This window comes from Enhydra lutris, unplaced genomic scaffold (assembly GCF_002288905.1).
Source record: "Enhydra lutris kenyoni isolate GAN:26980312 unplaced genomic scaffold, ASM228890v2 scaffoldscaffold58, whole genome shotgun sequence".
NCBI lineage: Eukaryota > Metazoa > Chordata > Mammalia > Carnivora > Mustelidae > Enhydra > Enhydra lutris.
Window position 1 is genome coordinate 4,432,880 of NW_019154142.1, and position 23,402 is coordinate 4,456,281.

Sequence of the window (23,402 nt, forward strand, 5' to 3'; positions counted from 1 at the left end):
CGTGATTTCACAGATGTTTTTATTTAGGGAAAAAAATGACTCAATTTCATGAAAACGATCAAGTAAATAATAGTACAGAAATATGGCAAGCATTACGGAGGTGGTTACTGATATCTGGAACCCACGATATGAAGAAAAAAATTGGCCCTGAGCTTCTGCTTTCCCACAAAGGTGCTAGAGTCATTCTGCCCTGTTCACTTTGCTGTCTTCCCCTACAGGTGGCCACGACCACCCCCGAGCAGCCTACCACCAAGTGGTCCAGCCCATCCCTGGAGCCATTGTGAGGGGCCCGCGGCCTGTACAGAAGGTCGTCCTGAACTACCCCAGCCCCTGGGACCAAGACCAGAGGCCCGCACAAAGAGACCACTCCTCCCCGGGGCTCCCGAGGTATCACTATGACAGGGCCAACTTTCAGACATTTTTTAGTGATGATTTAGAACGATGCCAATGTGACCAAGATGTATCAAAACTCTCCGTTGGTGTGCCACCCAGGCTAGTGACCGAGGCCCACAGAGGAACAGACTCTGAGTCAGGAGGAAATGGCAGCTGGTGGTCAGGAATCTCTCCACCAGACACATTCAAGCCACTAGTGACTTGTCAAAATTCTCTTGAAGGAAAGGCCCTTAAGATGCCAAGTGACCCCCCCCCCCGCCTTTTACTCTCAAGTCACCTGGTCTTTTAGCTCAGAAATAGATTTTTATTTTTACTGGGACTGACTTCCGCCATTAGGAAATTCTTGCTTATATCCTTAGTTTCTACGCCTGTTTAAATCCGTGTCTTACTTTGAAATTTTAAATTCAGTTAGCTCTCAGTAGCAGTTTTAAAAAGCCCGTTGTTTTCTTTTGTAATACAAGCACCCACACATATGGAGCGCCATTATTAGGTCTTTCCGATACTTCTTTCAGAAAACCATTTCTGGTTTTGCTTGACCAGACCAGCTGTCTAACCTTCAGTCATGTCTCCCCCTCATTGTTCTCCTTCGACTTTTCTTCACATTTTCCTCTTCTCTTAATTTACGGATCTAAAATACAGAGGAAGAACTCCTAGAAATGGAACTTATTAATTTAAGAAAAAAATTGAAGAGTAGATGAAAGGTTCTTGCTCAAGCAGAATTTTTATATACCACTCAAAGTAAAATTATATTCTGTTTTGAGACTAGAATGAGATACAAAGAGAGATACAAAGATCCCTTTAAAGCAGATTTTTCAGAAATGCGGAAGTGGGTAATTAGCTCAGAAAGTTTATTAAAAGAAGAAAAGCCCATTCTATTTACAATGGCAGATAAGGCACATGATTGCTTTTCCCTCTCCTAAAAAGCCCAAACATTCGGGGCACCTGGGTGGTTCAGTGGGTTAAGGCCTCTGCCTTCGGCTCAGGTCATGATCCCAGGGTCCTGGGATGGAGCCCCGCATCGGGCTCTCTGCTCTGCAGGGAGCCTGCTTCCTCCTCTCTCTCTGCCTGCCTCTCTGCCTATTTGTGATCTCTGTCTGTCAAATAAATAAATAAAATCTTAAAAAAAAAAAAAAAGCCCAAACATTCTCAGATTTTCTTTCCTGACAGAGCCCTTATTTTTTAAGAATAAAATTACGCAGAGTTTGGTGTACCTGGCTGGTTCCATCGGAGGATCATGTGACTCTTGATTTTAGGGTTGTGACTTCAAGCCCCAAGTTGGGTGTAGAGTTTACTGAAATACATAAATAAACTTTAAAAAAATGGCACAGAGTTTAAATAACGAAATCAAGACAATGTGATTTTACAACCAGAAAAGTACTCTTGCATAAGAAATATCTACAAGTCCAAGAAAACAAACACAACTTAAGCATCCTTATGAAACATGTCCACTGGCATTGGATAGGGGAGGCAATAGTAATTTTTTAAATAAACATTTATTTCAAAATAGTTTTAGATTTACAGAAGAATTGAGAAGTTAGTACAGAGGAATTGCTTTTGTAACATCAATTTAAGCCTGCTGTGGTCTCCTTGGATTTATTTTATTATTTTAGGATAATGAAAAATAAGTTTGGATAAAGACGCTAGTCCTCAGTGATAAATTTGAAAGTGAACCTTGACATAGAAACTTTACTCTGTCATTAATATCCATGATATTGTTTTTACAGGGAAGTTTTTTAACATTACCAAAGCTTTAACATTTTTTTTAATCTAATGAGCAATTGCCTTCTATTACAACCAAGCAACTTTCAGTATAAAGGAATTTAATGCAAAAAGGATGTGGACCTGGGTCCCCGTTAGATGAGGGCATATTTTATAAGGATATTTTTTCTATGTATTAGTAAAAATCTAAAATAAAAATAATTTCCTCAAACATTCACACTTCAGAAATATAGTACACTTGGGATTCTGTGTAATTTTATTTTAAGTCCCGTTGCATAAGACTTTCAAAAATTTTTATTACTCTTTTGGGTAAAAATGTAAGTGTTTGCAATAATCCATAAAAACTGGGCAGATACACATTGATTTTGAAATCAAAGCAGTTTTGAAAATTTAGAATAGAAAACCATCTCAAAGCTACAATAAATAACAAACATCCACGTTCCCACTCCCTAGATTTTTTAAAAAATGTTAACAAAGAGCCACACATCCTTCAGAGGTTTTTGTTGTTGTTGTTGTTTTAAGGAAATAGAACATTACAGACACAGTTTTAGTCCCCCTGAAACCCAGAAACAACTCTAGTTATTTGTAGCAGAAGGGACTTAACACAGGGTTGGGGGGTGGGTGCTTCTAGAATTGTTGGCCATTAGAGGAGCAAGTTTTAGGCCAGGGTTCCAAGAAAGACCCCAGAGTAGCACCACAGAACAGGACGCCAAAGAAGCTGCTTCCTCCGTCCCAGGGAGAGAGGCAGAAGATGAGAAAGTCGCCAGAGAACTCTCCGTTGGAGGCCACGCTGCCATAGTACAATCCAGAATCAGGAAGCCACAGCCACTGCAACGACTGGATCCATTCTGTTCCTGCTAGATCTGCACTGACCCAAAATGGATGCCTACGCCCTTAACTTGACAAGGGAGGCTGGTCATAGGACACGGGGATGCCTCCTGACGAGCTCGGCACCTCACAGCAGCACTTTGCAACAGAACCCGCAGAAGTGGCCGAAGCATGGCTTCCATTCCCTTCAGCTTTCCAAATCTCCCACAAGTGTACCTGTCAACCAAAAAAATAATAAAGACGCCATATAACGATGTGGTAGAAACTTCTCTAAGGGGTCTTCAAAATCAGATTTCTCATCTATATATTAGCAACAACATAAAAACTTGAAGCCTACAAGGCCTTTCCTACCTTCTGATACACGATTAAATGTTACCTATCATGAGTTAAGAATCCTGTCTTTATCTGAATGCCTGTAACACCAACCTTGTATATCACCCATTATACTACTTTCTTTTACTGGTGACCATGTCTGCCTTGTACATACCACTTATCTTCCCAATTAGACAGTCCTTAAATGGAGAAATCAAATTAAGTTCCCTCTTTCGAAGCCTCACATGGGTCCTTCCACTCGGCTGCCCGCCAGTCACTTATTGACTCAAATTCAATGAAGCAACCCTCACTTAGGAAAGAAACGGAGGCAGAGGGAAGAGCTAGCTCACTGGCATCTCAAAGACTTTCTGTCCCTCTGGGTTGGCCATTGTAAAAAACGAAAATTTTACTGTAAACGTATTCTTTTCCAGGGACCAACTATATAACCAGCCACCTCATCGAGCCGGAGTTCCTGAGGAGTCCTTGGAGTGTCCTTCAGAACTGAGACCACTGGGTCCCCAGGCTCTGTCCCCAGCTGCTGTCCCTAGACCCCTTAGTAACCTTCCAGCCAGAGGAACTCTGAAAACAAGCAATTTGCCAGAAGAGTTACGTAAGTTGTTTGCAGTGTTGTTTTTTCTTCTTTTTGCCAGGTCTTATACTTTCAGAATACTTGAGGATTATTCACCCATAATCTTGGGTATTTCTCATATACACAGTGAAATAAATTTTACTTCTTTACTCTTGGCTAAAAAGAGTAACCCGCATTTTGTAGCAATGTTTTTAGTGATCCTGAGACCACCAGCAATACTCACAAAATGCTTACCACGAGATTTTCTTAAACATATACTCCAGTGACAAGTAACCCGAACGCTTCTCTCTTCTAATGATGCCCTTGAGTGGACTTGCCCCTGGGTAAATTGATTGGATGTCCATGTGGTATTGGCCGGGGACCTAGCGTTTCGCCATAAATTAGCAGCAGCCATCAAGAACGAGGTCATTTCCTGTAGGAATGAGCAATCTTGTTTGGAAAAAGTGGTCTCACATTCTCCATACTGCTTTACAACCAAATGCAAACTAAGCCTTTTATTTAAAGAAACATTCGACTGAGTGTCAGGTGATGATTCTTTTTCCATATTTTGCAGCCAGAACCAAAAATGTTGAACTATCACCAAAATGTTCTCATATTAAGGTCAGTCAGGACAGTAAGTTCCAGGAATCTTACGAAAACAGCCACTACTTGTGAAATTGTTATATTCTGTTGTGCTTGCTAGAGAAGCTCAGGTAATTCTGAGAAGCCCTTTGCAAATCTGGGTGCCTCTTTGAAACAAACCTGGAAATCAAGCCTTTTTGCATTTGCTAACTCCCATCTGGGGAATCTGTGCTCTAGTCATTTAGGACTCCTAAAGATTTCTGTGGCAAGGATCCACTGTTGTTTATCATTCAAAAAAATTATTTAATCTTCTTAAAGATCTCACACGTTTTATTTATTTTTTTAAAATATTTTATTTATTTATCTGACAGACAGAGATCACAAGTAGGCAGAGCCGCAGGCAGAAAGAGAGAGGGAAGCAGGCTCCCCGCTGAGCGGAGAGCCCGACGTGGGGCTCAATCCCAGGACCCTGCGACCATGACCCAAGCCGAAGGCAGAGGCTTTAACCCACTGAGCCACCCAGGCATCCCAAGATCTCACACATTTTAATTCTGAGTATTCCTGGAGAATGGATGCTGCATCCGTCAGCACCCTGATGTCAGTCTCTAGATCATTATTTATCTTACTATAGTCTATAAAGGAGTCCTAAAATTCTTATGTAGGAGTTGGTTGAATATTGGGTGTTAAGGATAGGTTGAGTGCTATCAACAGGACTGCTTAAATGAGTCAATGTGACCGCCGTCCACACTTCTGTTTGAGAGATCTGTTCCAAAGCACCAGAGCCCAAGCACAGATGAATACATACACATTTACATTTTCTCTCTAGCCTTCCTTTCTTCTCCACGCTCTGCCCCAGGGACTTCCTGAGATAGAGCCTGTCCATTGCAGACTAAAAGCCAACACTCAGAGATTATTCATCTCTCCCATCACCGTGCTAGCCAGATAATTTCCCACAAGATTTTAGCACGAGAAAACAGTGGTTTGCATCCTGACTGGGTCAGGCTTGTGGGCACAGTGCCCTCTGTGGCTCCAGGCTGATCTAGGGAGGAGGAAGGGGGTCAGTGACGCTGGGTGCCCCGAGGTGGCATCTCGGTCCTTCAAGCCACTAAAGGTCCTGCTAACATTTCTGCTTTCGTGTACCCCATCAGCCTGGCCTTTCTCCCACCAGTGGCCGTTCTCCCTCCCATAAGGAGCAGGAGGGCATAAGGAACCACTTCCTCCCTCTCCCCTAATTGCTCTTGTCAAACAAGCAGAGAACATCGTGAGATCAAAAGAGGACACTGCTGGGTGGCCCCTTAGCAAGGTTCGGCTTGGCCTGCTGTGAGAGTATTCCTTAGGCACAGTGCCAAGTGTCTCTAAGAAACCGGGAGGTGGCCTCATCTCAAGGACCTGTGGGTTCTGGCTGATGGATTGTATTAATGCATCACGTGATTTTCCAGCAACCTCCTTGGTTTGTCTGAGGCTGCCGGCGTTCCTCTTTCCCTGCACAGGGGGCAGTCTGCGCCCCCTTAATCAGACCCCTTGCCTCTTGGCCTCTCCTGAGGACAGCAGTTCACACAGCTGCAGGCCTGAGCCCTCAGATCACCCGCATCCCAGAGTTTCACTTTATGATTCTAGAAAGGCAGAAAGACGTTGCACACAATTTACAAGAGCTCAGTATAGAATAATCTGACCAGTTTCTAATAAATGTGAAAAATCTCTCTTAGGGAAAGTCTTTATCACCTATTCTATGGACACAGCCATGGAGGTGGTGAAATTCGTGAACTTCCTCTTGGTAAATGGCTTCCAAACTGCAGTAAGTATCTCATCCCCAGAGAAGGCTGAACAGCTAAAGTGAGTACAATGGGAAGAAAAACAAAGGGAGAAAAGCCATTCATATAACTGTTGAGGTTTTAAACTGTATTATTTGAGTTACGGGATTGTGAACTGAATGCTTATGGACGTAGGTAATTATTTTCTAGATTTTCAGCTATCCAGAGACTCTGTCACTTCCTTCTTGCATGCTTTTTGAGCAACCCCGAGTACCTCGGAACAGCCAGAACGGTGTGCGTTCATGCTGACCACAAATGCAGCTTGGCCCCTGGCCTGAAGGAAACGCCAGAGCCTACCACACTTTGGACTTGGCCCTTTTCCACCAAGCATGCCTGCTTCGGCTGGGATTCCTGTGGTGCAGGGGGCTGCAGGCTTCCCCCGGCCACCTGCTTTTGCATCAGGTCCTACTGCTGGGCACTGGGCTATGAGGCCCACTGTGCCCAGCTGCCTTCTACACCCTGACGCGGCTGTCATGCTCCTGGGCGAGGAATCCACGGCCAGGTTCTCAGCTGATCTAGTCTAGTTCTAGGGGAGGCAGACGACCCAGCCCTGCCATGCGCTGTGACCTTGGCCCAAGGAATCTCAGAAGGTACACGCTCCCCAAGTTTCCCTGCAGCGCCTTCCAACAGCACAGCTTCACGTCATGTACGTTCTTCTGTAGGATAAATAAAATACCACAGGAGGCCACTCAAAAGGCTGGCTTTCCTCAAACACTGAGATCACGTCTTTTCCTTCCCAGAGGCCCCCGTGGGGTATTTAGTGACAGTGAATTCTAGAGAGTGGTGAAAAATCAAGGAAAATATCTATGAATAGCAATGTTGAAGGATAAAAAGGAACTACTTAGTAACTAAACGTCCATTTTAATGATTGCTTAGCATTATTTAACAGTTTTTATTGAATTTTTTCTTTATTCTATAATTTTTTTTTTTAATGGAAGTGTCCACAAGTTTAAGATGCATATAATTTATACATTCCAACTGAGTGACTGTATAGGAACCAACATTTCAATTTCTTATTTCTGGAATAAGAAAGCACTGTGGAAACCAGGACATAAAATCAAATTACAGGTCATAAGGCCAACATCTCAGAAAAGATCTTACTTTTGGATGTTTCCAGATAAGCATACTTGATTGCCCTTGGAAAAGAGGACAGGTTTTTAGGACCTTACCAATCAGAGGCTACTTAGAATTTAAGTCTATCCTTGATTCTGATCACCAGGAAGCCTTCTAGTAGAATCACAGAGTCCCACCCTGGACGGCTAAGTTACTGTATTGATACATCAAGAGTCCCTAAGTGTATCACAAAATACAGTCAGGTTGAGGCACTGGGGGTTAAGACTTCAAATAATGAATTTGGGGGGAAGGGACACAATTTGGCCTGTAACAGTAACTGTGTGGAGAAGTTGGCCTGACAGAAGCTGTGGACTTTGGCGGAGATCTAGAGAAACAGTCCAGCACATCGTGCCTCCCAGAAAGCCCACCTCAGTAGCAAGGAATAATTTAGGTCCTGGGGTAACAATTAAAATAACCATTTACTGAGTACCTACTTCAAGCCTGGCATTATGATATACTTTTCCCTGTCCCAACTATTTCAGTCCTTACAACCATCCTGGGAAGTAGGCTTATTAACCACATACTACAAATAAAGATAATAAGACTTAGAGAGTTTCAGTGATGTTTTTAAAATTATACAAGTAGGAAGCACAGGAGCCAAGAGTAGAACCAAGAGTAGATCCCAGCTGTCTGTTTCTTCTCAACCCCGACATTGTATTGCTTCTGTCTCATATGTTAGAAGTGGGTTACCAGTCCAGTCACTGAAAGCCGCACAGGCTTTCTCAAGATCACCTCATGTGGTCATTGGCCATCTGCCATTTTATTTTTTTTTTAAGATTTTATTTATTTATTTGACAGATTACAAATAGGCAGAGAGGCAGACAGAGAGAGAGGGAGTAGCAGGCTCCTCGCTGAGCAGAGAGCCCGATGCGGGGCTCAGTCCCAGGATCCTGAGATCAAGACCCGAGCCGAAGGCAAAGGCTTAACCCTCTGAGCCACCCAGGTGCACTCCCCTCTGACATTTTAAAGCAGGAATCATCCAGCCCAAAAAGAAAGCCATTCCATTTTGAGTGTTCCATCAGTAAAGACGCATATTCTGAACTTGTGTCTGACAGTTTGGCAGACACACTTTCTCATTCCACAGGAAGAGGAGAGCCAGGCTGAAGAGATAAGGCAGATGTAAACGAGACATACAGTAAATGAAAGGATGTTGTAATAATGTGTTTACTGTCCGGTACCACTGGTCACAATGGGGCAGAAGCAGGTGAGGCAAAGACGAGGAAGTCAGCGTGTGGGAGAGGAGAGCAGGGAGGTCTGTGTTATGCTTTCAGAGTGCTGGGGAGTAAAGTAGACAGGGCACGTGAGGAAAAGAGGTAAGGCTGGGTCACAGATGGCCTGGAGAGCTTGCTGAATGGCTAGGACTTGATACGTTTTAAATGGCGGAGTGACATTTAGGACAACTGATCTGAGAGCAGTGTGGCTAAATCAAATAACCCCTCCTCGAGGACAGTATCCCTGAGTCACCCATTCTAGTGTATAATCCGTCTTGTAAGCAGGAGCACCTTGTACACACATTACTTTCTGGCTGCAGGACAGGCCAGAGCCCCAGAAAGGCTGCCTTATTTGGTCTTCTGAAAAATAGAAAATAACTGGTTTTTCTCCCCTTCAAATATTCCTTCGAAGACTTGATATTTAATATCAGTCTCTTCAAGGCCCAAGATATCTGCTTCTTGACTTTCATCATAAACCTTTTCCCACCATCTCAGTAATTGTTTTTGTGACTGTTCCTTGGATTTGCTCCAAGTTTCATCCAATCCTTCTTAAATGCATAGATCGAAACTGGACATAATACCATAATAATGACCTGGCTAATGCAACAAAAGCACCAGAATTGTATCTTAGTACTTGCACACCACCCATTCATTAAAATGTTCCAGGATGATATCATGTTAGCCTTTCAAATTACATATATATATATGTTGCTGGCTTATATCCAACTTGGTCTACTATGTCTCTCAGATTTTTAAAACATAATTATTGTATAGCCAAAGATAGATTTTGATGTGTACCACTATATCCTAATTATGGATATTAAATACTTGAATGCCCACTCATGTTGAAATAGGGAACACTTTAAGAAAATTGTATTTTGTTTTTTAGACTTACATGTTCCTCCCTGCAAAAAGCAATCGTAATTTTTCCAGTCTTAAATGCATACAGTCTCTTGTGTTTTCTCTCCCTCTACATCTACAGAAAGCTTCTCATTAAGAACCACCTCCCACATCTTTTTCTCGTAGATTGACATATTTGAGGATAGAATCCGAGGCATTGATATCATTAAGTGGATGGAACGCTACCTTAGAGATGTAAGTACAGTCCCAAATTCTGAGCTCGTTTTCTGGCAAAAAAGACAATTCGCCTGTGGAGTTATTTTATGAAAGAAGCCCTGGCAAACCTACCAAGTCCAGAGCTGCGAGAGCCCCCAACAAAGCCTCACTTGTTGGCAGCCCTGCGGAGACCTGGAAAGGAAGGATGGGGTCACCCTCGTGGACATGCACAGGCAGGAAATAACGGTCAAACCAGACACAGGTGGTTGATAACAATCAGAGCAAACAGTTTTTTTGTTTTTTTTCGGTGTTTTGTTTTTTTTTTTACACCAGAATAGGAAAAGAGGAAATGAAGGCAGGGAGTAGGGAGGGAGCGACAGAATTCAATTTAATCCGAGGCCACCCCAAGTGTTCTGCCCGTTGGGGCTCCAGAGCTTCCATGGGGGGAGGGAGGTGGGGAGGCTGCCCCTGCCACGCAGCCCCCCACCCAGGCGCCCACTCGCAGCCCTGTGATTTGTTTTCCACTGACAGAATCTATACTGACCACGGGGACACTTTGTGCTTTAACAAGATAGAAATTGATCGCTGCCAGCGTGTCCGTGTTGGCTGCTTCAGCCGCTTGCTCTGGAGGGAGCGGTGGGGGACAGAGTCGCCGCAAGCTGGGGTTCTGCGGCTTTTCCTTTTGTCTGCGGCCTGACGTGGGCTTTGTGCGGAAGGGGCCGCTCCTGCCGGCTGCGCTGAGACGCGCTCGCGGCGGGCGGGCAGGGCGCTCGGGAGTGCGGACCGCGGCTTCCCTGCCGCGGCCGGAGGGAGGGGGCTTCTCCGCGGGCCCCGCCGCCAGGCGGCCGCAGCGCGGGGCGGGCCAGGCTTCCGTCTGTTCGGCAGCGACGCCTGTGCAAAATGGTGGGCCAAGCCGCCTCCCTTTCGGAGCGCGCCCCGCCGAGCCGTTTGCTCGCGTTTGAAGGGAGCCGGGAGGGAGACAGCGGGGAGGTGGGGACCCAGGAGCCCGGCCGAGTGGGGGCCGCCGCCTTGCGCTCTCCGCCCAGGACCAGCGAACCAGGCCCTCGGGGCGGGGGCCTGTGGGGAGGCTTGGGGCCCTGCTGGCCGCTTGCCAGCCTGCCTTCCCGAACGGACCACCCTTGACACTTGCATAAACATGCTTTCTCTCTCATTAACAGAAGACAGTGATGATAATTGTAGCAATCAGCCCCAAATACAAACAGGATGTGGAAGGTGCCGAGTCGCAGCTGGACGAGGACGAGCACGGCCTACACACTAAGTACATTCATCGCATGGTGAGTGGCGAGGGGGACGTCGCACCCCGCCACCCCCCAGAGAGGGGCGCGCTCTTCTGGGAAGGCCTGTCCTCCGCTGGGGACCAATGGAAGGTGGCGCGGTGATGGGGTGAGGAACCCCGGGCAGGACAAGGAATGTTGCCTCTGGCTCCGGCTGCCTTCGGGACTGTGGGCCAGCGGCCCCATCTCTGGGACTCCGTTCCTATCTGTTGCAAGGGGACAGTCATTGGTGATCCCTCACTTCCGGTTAGATGACCCTGGAAAGCAGGGCTCTGCTGGCTTGGTTGTTCACCAACAGCTGGGCGGTCCCAAGAGGGGCCTGGGCCAGGGCTGTGAGGAGAGGGGGCTCCTGCATCTGTCCTGTTCTGTCCCCTGGTACATCAGAGACGCAGAGTAGCGGAGTGGAATGGAAAGGACACACGGTGCTGTGTCAGAGGGACTTGGTTCAAATTTCGCTTCTTCCTGTATAGGAGTGGGACCCTGAGGCAACCGCCTAAACCTCTCTGTGCCTCCATGTCCCTAATCATGCAGTGGGTCACTGCTACTTACAGGGTGGTTGTGAAGATGTGATGGGGTCATGTCTGGGACATCTCCATGCTCAGGTCAAGGGAAGGGATTGTTCTGAGCTCATGATCGATGAGCAACAGTCCACTGCCACACCCGAACCATGGGGCCTGGCCCAGCTAAAGCCAGTGGGAGAAATTTGTAGGAAGTTAGGCTTGCTTGGCATCTGATAGAACATTCTGACAGAAAATATCACCCAGCTTTGGAATTGGCTGTTTTGTGAGCTAGTGATCTCCCTGCTTTCCAGGATGACAGAGGTGCTGTGGAGACAGTTCTGCTTGACTAGGATGCTGGACTAGGCTTGTGACTTTCAAAATGTTCTGTGGAGTCCCTACTGGGTGCCCATAGGTGCTGGGGGTCAGGGCGGCTCTGGGTCTCCCATCCCACCTCAGCTAGAGCTGGTTTGCCCTTCTCAGGCTTGTTTGTTTACCAAGGATTCTGAGATTTAAAAAGACTTGACAGCCGCTGGACTAGAACTTAAAAGCTCCATTCCATCTGGAACATTCCACAAGCGCCTGGAATGGACAGAAAGGATCATAGACTAAGATGGGAATATGGGGCAGGACACTGAAGTGGCCCGGATAGAATAAGTGAGCGGCACAAGGCAGGACACAGGGGACCAGCAGCAGACCTCAGGGGAGGTTGACTTAAGTCCGAGTCTGCCCTGTGGATCAGGAGCGCAGGAAAAAGGCAGAGCAGGTGGGTGGATGGGGCTTCCCCATCTGTCTCCTCTTCTAGCAAGTACCAACCACTTATTTGAGGTTAGAACCAACCCAAAGTAAAGGCCAAGGCGAGCGGTGAAGCCAGAGAGTAAGGCCAAGGAACCAGGGGCTAAGCGTCCTCCCATTCCATCTTCTCCCAGTCTGATGGTCCACGGACAGGCCCAGCACACGGTCACGGCTGGCTGCGGGGGCCGCCGTCCTTTGGCTGGATGCTGCATGTCTGCGTGGCCCAAAGCACTGGATGTCCTGTCTGCGTCTCTAGGAACCTGCCAGCCCTGGGAGCTGACAGCTGGCGTGTGGGAAGGGCTCCAGGTCCCTGCCGGTTCCTGAGGAAACCTGTCATGCTGTGCTGGTGTGCGGCAATGCCAGGCAGTGAAACAGCTACCCCCAGAGCTTGTCTGACGGTGCCCTGCCAGCAACCAGATTGTCTCCCAACTCAGTTTTCTGGGGACAACAGTGTCTCGGGCCCTTCCTTATCACCGGAGGGGTTCAAGAGGCCAGATAAGAAGACCTCCAGGTCCCCTCCAGGCAGCAGAAGCCTCTAGGACGGGGGGAATGAAGAGGTAGCCACGAGTAACTGCATCATAGGGCCAACGACTCCACAAAAAGCCAGTGTCTGGAAATAGAAGAGGAAATCAGCATCCGGTGTGGCCTAGTGGACGAGCAAAACTTTACGGATTCTGGGAACTGGATGGAAGTCTGAGACTAAATCCAGTTCTTCCCTTGTAACTTGTCAACCCTGGGCCCTTCCTTTCACACGTTTGTCCTGGTGATTGGCGTGTTCATGTCACACAGTACACAGATTGTTTTAAAACACGTTTTGGTCCTCTCAATTGTAAAAGACAGTGGTTCTGAGAGGAAAAAAAAAACTGTGGTGCATTCGTGTGTGTGTGTGTGTTTATGAGGGGGTTTCTATGGTGACTTCAATAACCAGCTGTCACCACCGTCACTTTCTTCTCTGTCCTGTTTTTATTCCCCTGTACAATGAAGACTTCTCAGTGATAAAAATCAATTGGAAGATGAAATACTTGGGAACACATAATTCCTCATCTCCTCATCATCAGATGACTGAGAGCTTTGTGCTGGTCACAGCATTGGGAAGACACTAGCTCCCCTCAGCTTGAAAATTCTGGGTTTGATAAAGAAGTCTTGGCAGCTAAGTCTTTGGGGGCCACGACAGTGTCAGCGCAAACCGGAACTGTGTGGGGGACCTCCAGTGTGGCTGGCAGAGCTCCTCACAGCGGACCCCCAGCCTCGTCTCCCACTCCCTCCCTAGCCCATCCTGTGCCCCAGCCACAAAGCGGTGCTAGCTGGTCCCAACCCCACTGACTCTTTCACAACCTCCAGACATTTGCTCATGTTGTTTCCTCTACTGAGGATGCCCTTCCCCTCACCCCTGCTTCCTCTCCCGGACCAAATTCTTGTCTTTCAATATCTAAGTGATCTATCCCTCCTAACTGTCCTTCAAATCACTGATGCAGAAATGGGTGGCCCCCATTTTGGGTTTCCACAGCAATTTATTTCTACTTTTCACACTGCATTGTGGTTGGCAGTGTATCCTTCTTCCTGCTTACCAATCTGCTGGCTTTGGGAGGATAGGAATCGTATCAGCAGTGCTCTGATAAACTAGTCTCCACCACCCCCCCCCCCAAAAAAAGAAAGAAATCCTGATTTGTAGCATTTCCCCATTTCCATGGTATAAATACTCTCATTATGGTCAATTTCAAGCTACCAGTGTAAAGTCATCAAACACAGAATTAGGAAGGGATACATACGACTGGCTTTCCTGAGCCGGTACAAGCCAACTTGGCACACCCTAGAAGGTATCCTAATCCTTGAAACCTGAAGTCTAGCACAGAGTGTGACTTTTGATAGGCCTTCGATAAATGATTCATGAATGAGTGAATGGCATGCATGTGTAATGGGGAGACCTTAAAAGCCTCCATGTGTGGCACTCAAGGAAGTCAGAATAAAAATGCTATGGGGGGGCGCCTGGGTGGCTCAGTGGGTTAAAGCCTCTGCCTTCGGCTCAGGTCATGATCCCAGGGTCCTGGGATCGAGCCCCACATCGGGCTCTCTGCTCAGCGGGGAGCCTGCTTCCCTTCCTCTCTCTCTGCCTGCCTCTCTGCCTACTTGTGATCTCTGTCTGTCAAATAAATAAATAAAATCTTAAAAAAAAAAAAAAATGCTATGGGGGCTTGCAAGGTCCTGGGTGCCATTAATTCTCCTTCATTCCTGAACTCAAACCTTCAAATTCTTTCTGTTCCAGATGCAGATCGAGTTCATCAAACAAGGAAGCATGAATTTCAGATTCATCCCCGTGCTCTTCCCAAATGCTAAGAAGGTAAACAAAGAAATAAGCAAAGCCAAAAACCTTCCAGTTCAAGCTTTGGTGTGCTTGTTATCTGGGCTTCTCAGTGGAAAAGCTTGTGAACTCTGTATCAGTTCTTAGAGATAACAGTGTTACCAGAAAGATCCACAAGTTGTAGCACTCAGCTCAGCAGCATGAATCAGGAAGGTTTTAAGGTGTTATCTGCTGGGCCATCGCTGTCCTAATTGTTCAAACAGCCGTTACACACAAAGAAGTAGTTTGTGTTTTAACTCAGGAGAGAAAAAAAGACGGTTCATCTGATACTTCTTATCTCTCATACATAAAAGTCAAGATATGGACAATTTTTGCTGACTGTCCACAGAGGTATTTTGGTGCACAGAGTTCAGCTCTCAAATCTGTAGATGACAGGAATTAAATCTACAGTGTTACCAAAGTGAACTTTGCTGTGGTTTATATGAGGGTTTTTACACCGAAAGAACCTTCCAACAGTTTGGGGCCTGGGGACAAAAACCGTCTGAAGCCATGTTCCAGGCTTGGCAAGGGGCAGGCAGAGGTGTCATGACTGTTTTGAGACTCAGACCACAGCACCCTGAGCTCAGGCCCAGCTGTACCTGGGAGGATCCCTGAAGGTCAGGACTGCAGAGACTTCATGGGGCAGGAGGCAGAGGCGCCCTGAGATGACCTCAGGTTACAAAGCTCACACCCTGGGCGACAGCGTGCATTTCCATCCCTCACCCAGGCTCTCGTTGTTCCCACTGCGGGATCTCCTTGCTGGTCTCCCTGTCTACTTTAACCCTGTACCAGCCACCCTCCCTTCTGCCATGAAAGAGGAACATCCAAAATGCAGATCTGATCTGTCTCGCTCCAGCTTAGAAACTGTGTCGTGGATTCCAATGGACGCCGGGATCGTATCCTCTTTTCTCAGCGTGACAGATGAGGCCCCTTAGAAGAGGGCTGTGCCCACTTGCTCAGTCTTCTCTCCCCACCATCTGCACAGGGACTCTATGCTCTGGTCATACTGGACTATCCCAGCATGCCCTCACACCTGCCCTGTTCTTTCTGTTTCTGTGCCTTTGCACTATCTGTTCCCCCTACTGGCAATGCCCTTCCCTGACTTTTCTGGGTAGTCAACTCTCACTTAGCCTTCTATCTAGATTCCGCTGACCTCTCATCCTCCTTGCCAATATACTAACTTGTTCCTCTTTTGAGCTCTCTTAGCTAGAGTGCCTTGAGCCAGGGGCTTGTGGTTGGGGGTGGAAGGGCTGGTGGGAGCACAGTGATGGAAAAGGAGACCGACTCTGAGTTGGTTTTATTTTTATTTTTATTTTTTTAATTTTTTTTTTTAAGATTTTATTTATTTGACAGAGAGAGATCACAAGTAGAGAGAGAGAGAGAGAGAGGAGGTAGCAGGCTCCCCGCCTAGCAGAGAGCCCGATGTGGGACTTGATCCCAGGACTCTGAGACTATGACCTGAGCTGAAGGCAGAGGCTTAACCCACTGAGCCACCCAGGCAGCCCTGAGTTGGTTTTATTAATGCTTATGAAACTTCTTCAGACAACCCCTGGTTGCCTGTGCTCGAGGTAGAGTGCTCCCATCTCCTGCCCCTTTGGTACACCACTGCCTAGAAAATAGTTTCTTTACTTCATTTACATTCCATCATTGGGCCGTGAACTCCTCAGGGCAGGAACTGCGTCTTTTTCATTTGGGTGTCATCCACACCAGCATGATGCCCGACCTGTCGCAGGTGCTGCTTCTAAGCTTATTCTGCAACCACCGAAGGGATCCCATCCACTCAGAGAAAAACCTAGAAGGCCCTGACGTAGGCCCCTCTACTTCCAGACCTCTCCTCCTCCTCTATTTCACTCACTTACTCATTCACTTTTCTCTGGCCACACTGGCCTGTTGCTCCTTGAACAGGCCAGGCACGCCCCCGCCACAGCACCTTTGCACTGCCTGGACCCAGACATCCACAAAGCTGGCCCCCTCCGCTCTTTTAGGTCTTTGCTCATTTTCTCAGTGAAACCCTTCCTAAACACTCCACTTAAAGCTGCAAGCCTTTCCGCCCTGCCCAGGACTCCCTCTCCCCTTTCTCCGCCTTATTTTTCCCCACAATATGTATCACCATCAAACCTACTGTATCTTTTCTTCATTCATCGTCTGTCTCCCCCACAGAATGTCCACTCCGTGAGGGCAGTCTGGGACGGCACCCTCACGATCCCAGGCTTAGAGTTTCTGCTTTTGGCCTGATCCCAGATCTGGTGGGCTCCTTCGACTGCAGGCCAGATCTGTGTGGCTGGAATGAAAGAGTAATGAATTATATCAAGCCCACAGCCTTAGCATACTTCTTCTGGAGCCACAAAGGAATTCACATCACTCTGCGTGACCTCTGTCCTACCCCTTTTATGTGAGGGTGGTGACAAGCACGCTGAAATGCAAAGGGCAGGTAGCCTGGGAGCTGACAGCCAGTGCTGCGCACATGTGGTTTCCATAATGAGATCTACAGCTTACCCCGAAGCCGGGAGCACCTCACATGCTAACCCCTTCCAAAAGCCAAACAGCACAACTCCCGGGAGACTGCAGGGGGGCACGTCCATGAAGGGAAGCCATGGAGGTTTGGGAGCTGGGCCTGGGATCTGGAATCCGGGTTTCTGTCTAAAGGCCTTCACCCCTGTGCCGCGCTCTCTCCCCTAGGAACACGTGCCCACCTGGCTTCAGAACACTCACGTCTACAGCTGGCCCAAGAATAAGAAAAACATCCTGCTGCGGCTGCTCAGGGAAGAGGAGTACATAGCCCCTCCCCGGGGGCCCCTGCCCACGCTTCAGGTGGTGCCCCTGTGACCCCTCCGCGCCCAGAGCCCTGGGGTTGTGCCGGTGGCGGCGGCGGAGGGGCGGATCCTGTTCCGACAACACGTCCCCTTGAGGTCCCTCTCAGAGGACCCCTCCCCACCCCAGAAGACCTGTCCTGCAGACCCCTCTTCCCATGGAGACCTCCACAGACCCTGCCTTTCAGAAAGAGGCAGTGGCTGCTCTGTAGTCCCTACTTCTGACGCCCCCCACCCCCACCCCCCAGCACGCTGCTCCTAACAGCCTGATGCATCCATTCTGGGCCTCTCCCCACTTAGCCCCGGGGTCATATAAATGACGTTGCCACTGACGACCCCAAACACCCTCCCCTCGCTTAAAGCTACTTTTATGAGTTAGCCAGATGCTCGTGGGTCCTCCGATCAGCCTGGTTCGTGTACAAATAATAAAATGTTTGCTCTTTTGTAAGATGGTGTTTTACTTATCTCAAAGGAAATGGATGTGTGGTAATTCCTAGTGACGCGGGCAGTTGCTTCGGGAAAGCTGCTTGGATGTCATATTAGATAAATGTATCCGACTGGTCTATAGGAGAGGATTAGAGCTAGACGGTTAAACAATCCCTTTTTAATGTAATCTTCAAAGCTTTATTTTTGCAGTAGAAATTTTTGGCAAAACCATTCCGTACAACACACAGCCGTGGTTATAAATATATTCTAAATAGGGCCTGGCTATCCACGGAAGAATATCCAGGAACGGGAGGCAGCGACAGCGGCGGCAGAAGGCAGGCTGGACCAGGGGTTGGTGCCCTTGTCTCGATCCTCCCACTAACTAGCTGTGTGACCTAGAGCAGGTCCTGTCACTTGCCTGAAACCCCGAGGACTCGATTCTAAAATGACGTGGATGAAAGTATCTTTTGGGCCCTAAGTGGTTTAAGGTCTGAGACCCAAGTTCTAAATACCCAATTGAGGAATGACTGAATTTTCATAATTATATCGCCCAGAGGACAAAACTACGTTTACTTTTTTAAATTCTCTTCAGCAACACCTTCACATTCGTAATTTTAGAAGCAATTTATATCTTGCTCATCTGATCTCAAGAAAACACAAACATAATTAATAAATACATCATATATATATATTATGTACATAAGCTGTAGAGCAAGGTGGGGTGATGTTGGTGGGGCGACAGTTATGCCCTAAATAGAAATACGAAGGTTGTTTTGTTGGTTTTTTAGATTTTATCTATTCATTTGACAGAGATCACAAGTAGGCAGAGAAGCAGGCAGAGGGAGAGGAGGAAGCAGGTCCCCCGCTGAGCAGAGAGCCGGACGAGGGGCTCGATCCCAGGACCCTGGGATGATGACCCGAGCCGAAGGCAGAGGCTTTAACCCACTGAGCCACCCAGGCACCCCAGAAATAGGAAGATTTTAAGGCGGGACTTGGGCGAGAGAGCTACTGTTTCCTGTTACCTGTCTCTGTCATCTCGGAAACGAGACCATCATGCTGTCAGTTCAGCCCTCGTATGGCACCGTAGGGAAAAGACAAATATCGACGCTAAATAAGAAGGTTTGCCAATGCATTGCAAAGAACACGGGTTCGCGTATGGTACCTAGATGTCTACTGGGCGGTAAAGTGAATGTCTGTTTATAAAAACAGGAAAAGGGAAACCACTAGTTTGCCTGAGGTCATCATTACCTGAAGTGAGAAGGTCACCAGCATCCTTAGTGCTATAGCGTCGGAGGCCTGGTGGGACTCTCTTGTTTGAGGGGACACCATCATTAAGGATTCCAACAATTATAAGTAAAATGACGTCAGCAATTATTTCTCTGAAATCGTTCCAGTTTGCAAGGGTTTAATAATGTGAGGCTATGACCCTTCCTCCCTTCAGAGACCTGTCCTGAGCTCTCAGCCACTGTTCCCGCCCCAGGTGAATGACGAGGGAAGGTCCCTGCCGTTCCCACACATAGTCATTAAAGTGTTACAGCTGGTAACAGTGGTAGCAGAAAGACAAAACGAAAGTACACACACACACACACACACACACACACACACGCACACACACACACGCACAACACCCGGCCCGGTGATGAAAGCCTGACCCTTGAAGTTTCTATGCAATCTGATGGCCACGGACATCAAAGGAATTTAACAACTATTTTAGAACACCGACCCAAAGATTAACACTTGGTCTATTTAGACATTATCCCTGTCCTTGTGCATTCATCTGCGGATATTTCGGGGGAGGATGTGGGATGAGGCTGACTCAGTAAAAAAAAATAACCTCTTGGCCACAAGGCTTTATTCAGACCGAAACTGACTTTAGGGGAGAGGTATGCCGAACGCAAGGTGAGATTCTTATCCAATGTTTAGTAACTAACTTAGAATTTGAAACATAATTTTTTTTTAATCTTATGTCTCTTTTTTTTTTTTTTTAAGATTTTACTTATTTATTTGACAGACAGAGATCACAAGTAGGCCGAGAGGCAGGCAGAGAGAGAAGGGGAAGCAGGCCCCCTGCCGAGCAGAGAGCCTGAGGTGGGGCTCGATCCCAGGACCCTGAGATCACGACCCGAGCCGAAGGCAGAGGCCCTAACCCACTGAGCCACCCAGGCGCCCATGAAATGTAATTTTTAATTTCAGGGACCGAATATACATATGCCTCATTAGTTCAACTTAACCTCTATCATCCGGCGGCATCTCGGTGTATGGCTACGGTCTGACTATTAGACTAACTATGTCTCAGTTCAGTGCTCAGTAAAATGATGCTTGTAGATACTCTTTTCTTTTTTCCTCTTAAATAAATCACCTATTTAAAGATTGAATTTTTCCTCCGTCTTCTCAGCAAGGGAGGGAAGCCCTCCGCTCTGAGCATTCCAGACCTTGTCTCATGATGTTTTGCCAAGAGCGTTTTTCTTCACCTCAGCCACTTCATTAACCACCTCCACCACTTTGCCAAACACCCCATTGTCACCGTCACCTTTGCCAAAGGGACTGCAAAGTCCTGTGATCATTGGGAAATGATCCAGAAAGAGTTTCTCAAAACACAGGATCTTTCTGTTTTTTCCTAATGAACCAAGAAGAATCAGTGAGCCCCACCTCCTCGTGGTGAGTGAAAAGAGAAGGAGGGTCAGACTGTGGGAAAATACCACAAAGAAGAAATGCCTCTCCTGCCGAAGAATTATGAGCTCCTTTTCACGATAAATAGCTCTGTATGAGCCCACCAACCAAATAAACAAAAAGAAGAACCAGAAAGGAAGAAAGAAAGCACTGAAATAAATTTAATTCTTGAATCATTTCCTTCTGGAACGATCTGGAATTTTCAATCTGAAAAGGACCCTAGAAACCACGCACCTCTGCAGTGTAGTTTTCGGCATGGGAATCGTGGGACCCACCAAAACCACGGCTTGTTTAAGTTCACCCTAGGACTAGAACCCAGATAGCCTGGTGCCTAGTCTGCTGACATACATCTGGCAAACCTAGAAAGCTTTCTGGCTTTTGAGGGTAGATTTGTTCCACAAATGACCCAGTATCTCCTGGAGGTAAACTGAGCCTCATGAACGCAGGAGGGAAGTCGTCCCTCTGTCCTCTGGTGGCTGGAGGATTAAACGATCGTGTTGCAACTTGTTCTAGGGGAGACTCTTTGGGGAATTAATTACTGCTGTGATTAGCTGGAGTGTGACTTCTCGTGAAGTCGTTTTGGCATATTTATTTATTTCACACTAGTATTATATAAAACCGAAGCACAATTTAAAAGATCTTGGCACCTTCCCGAAGCTTACAGATAAAATCTGCCATTAGATCAATTTTGCTTGAGTTTTATCTGGCCAAACTCCGCAGCGAGGACAATGAAAAATGCTTTTACTTCGAAATCCTGTAACAGTCATCTTTCCCCGCCGTACTTCTCATTTGACAAGAGTGGCAACTTGTTGGAGTAATGCGTCGCTGTTTGGAAAAACTGCATAACCTTTCAGGTGAAGAAACGAGAAAGGTATGGGTCCTGATCGCTCTCCTTTGAGTCAGGGTGAGGGGGGCTGCAGGAAAGGTCCCTTTTATCAGGAGGTACACGGACACCACCCAAGAGCCAAGCCCAGTCAACAGAGCTGGCATCTGGGGAGGCCTTGTACCCAGCAAGGATAGCATGTTCCTAACTCCATACTGATTTGTTCCATTTTCTATTGGGAAAAGCTTTCAGATAGAATCCCAGGGGGCGCCTGGGTGGCTCAGTGGGTTAAGCCTCTGCCTTCAGCTCTGGTCGTGATCCCAGAGTCCTGGGATCAAGCCCTTCCTTGGGCTCTCTGCTCAGCGGGGGGGCCTGCTTCCCCCTTCCCCTCTGTCTGCCTCTCTGCCTACTTATGATCTCTCTGTCAAATAAATAAATAAAATCTTAAAAAAAAAAAAAAAAAAGAATCCTAGGATACCTGGTGGGAGCTGGGACGCTGTCACGGACCCTGGGCACCCAGACTGCCAACTCACCCACATGGGCCACAGCCCCTCCATCTGTGACTGGGCATTTGCTCCCAAGTCTTCCGCCTCAAGGCAAACAGGTGGGACCTGGGAGAGGGACACTCAGCGTAGCTGAGCTCCCTGTTTCACCTCTCAAGGAGCATGTGAGCGTGGGTCCAGGTCATACCCCCGGGGGTGTTCAGGAAATGATACTAGAGCCTCCGCTAAAACGAGGAGAGGCTCTTGGACCGAAGTGTGCCTGGGTCAAGGTGACCATGTGCCGGGCCTGCCTGCTCTTTTCTAGAAACACTCGTATGGAAGGAATAAGTAACTGCAGCCCCCAGATCTCCCAGCACTTGCAACTGAAACCACAAGGGCACACACTTCTTGTCCCTTGCCTGACCTCCCCGTGCACTGTGCACCAGGAAGGCGCTGATGGTAGGCGGCAGCTGGGGAAAGGGGGGCGGGGTGCGGAGGACGAAAGAGAGAACTCGTGCCTGATGGATCCCATTAGGCTTAGTGTGCAAAGCAAGTTGAAATGGAGTCGCTGCTCTGGTATGCGTCCAAACTGCTGTTCTATTTTTAGCCTCTCCCGCGCGCTGCTTCGCCCCGCACGGAGCGCCCCGGCACCTGGATCGGCAGCAAAACATGGAACCGAGCCACTCGTTTGTAAAACTGGAAGGAAGGAGGCCACTGATGCGGGGCTTGCTTATGGCTGGCGGGGACGAGGGACCTGGAATGTTAATGAGGATGGCTCCCGGAGGCAGGCCTGCGAGTTCAAAGGAGAAGGGAGCCTCAGTCCTGCGCCGCGCAAATGTAAACCGCGGATAGAGGCAAGGAGAAATCAATTATGCTGTCGCCGGCTTGCATGTCGTTGTGTTGGAGTTGTTAGAAAAGGTAGGACAAGGACCAGACCTCAAAAGGAAACAAAGCCACATGGCCTTGAAGTATAACGAGTTTGCCATGGCAACTGATGGAAATGAGCCTCGCGGGCACCGAGCAGGTGTGCTATCTTACAGAATAAACATACTTCTCTCACTCCCTGGTTTTTATAATAAAACCTGTGTTTGGATTACTTTCCCCTCCTCTTTGTTACCGGGAGAAGTTGGCTGGGGCTCAATCAGCCCAAGGCTCTAGTGAGGGAAATGTAATCGCTGTTATCAAAAGGGCTGCTTTCGAACAAGCTGGCGTGGGGCTCGGCGGCCTGCCTCGTCGCTCAGCAGCAGCTGGGCGGCGCGTACCTGCCTGGCCTTTGCCACCTTGCGGGCGACGCCCTGCACAGAAGGCCGCTTGTCCCTGCGCGCATCCAGGTGGAACGGGGAGGCCACACTCTCAGGCTGGTGGGGGTCAAAAGCAGCATTCGTCCGAGGAGAGGAGAAAGGCGTGTAGGTGAGGCTGGAAACTGACTGATTTTCAGCATCGTGTGTTATCTGGGATACGGGCCAAGGGTTCCTTGAGTTCAGGGATTAACTGATTCTATCTTCCAATCTGTTGTTATCTGCAAAGTTCAGTTACTCAGAAACTTACAGAGAGCAGCCACATCCCTGAGCTTTAAATCCTGCTCAGATGGGTTCTGCAGTGGGAAAGTCTCACGTTCAAAATGTGCACAAAATGTGGAGATTTTATAAAATCCTCCCAAGCTAGAAAGAGAA

General features: G+C 47.7%; 1 protein-coding gene across 4 annotated transcripts in view; it reads left to right on the forward strand.

Moving 5' to 3' along the window:
* Positions 1–17,836, forward strand: part of LOC111158219 (TRAF3 interacting protein 2) — a 46,837-nt gene extending 29,001 nt beyond the window's left edge. For 2 of the 4 annotated variants that reach the window (XM_022520138.1, XM_022520137.1), the window contains exons 3-9: positions 219–387; positions 3,684–3,862; positions 6,109–6,197; positions 9,564–9,632; positions 10,772–10,888; positions 14,444–14,518; positions 17,198–17,802. In XM_022520138.1, the coding sequence (XP_022375846.1) occupies positions 219–387; positions 3,684–3,862; positions 6,109–6,197; positions 9,564–9,632; positions 10,772–10,888; positions 14,444–14,518; positions 17,198–17,344 (845 nt within the window). In that variant the 3' untranslated portion in view covers positions 17,345–17,802. The other 2 variants (XM_022520139.1, XM_022520140.1) reach the window with 2 other exon arrangements.
* The last annotated feature ends 5,566 nt before the right edge of the window (positions 17,837–23,402 follow it).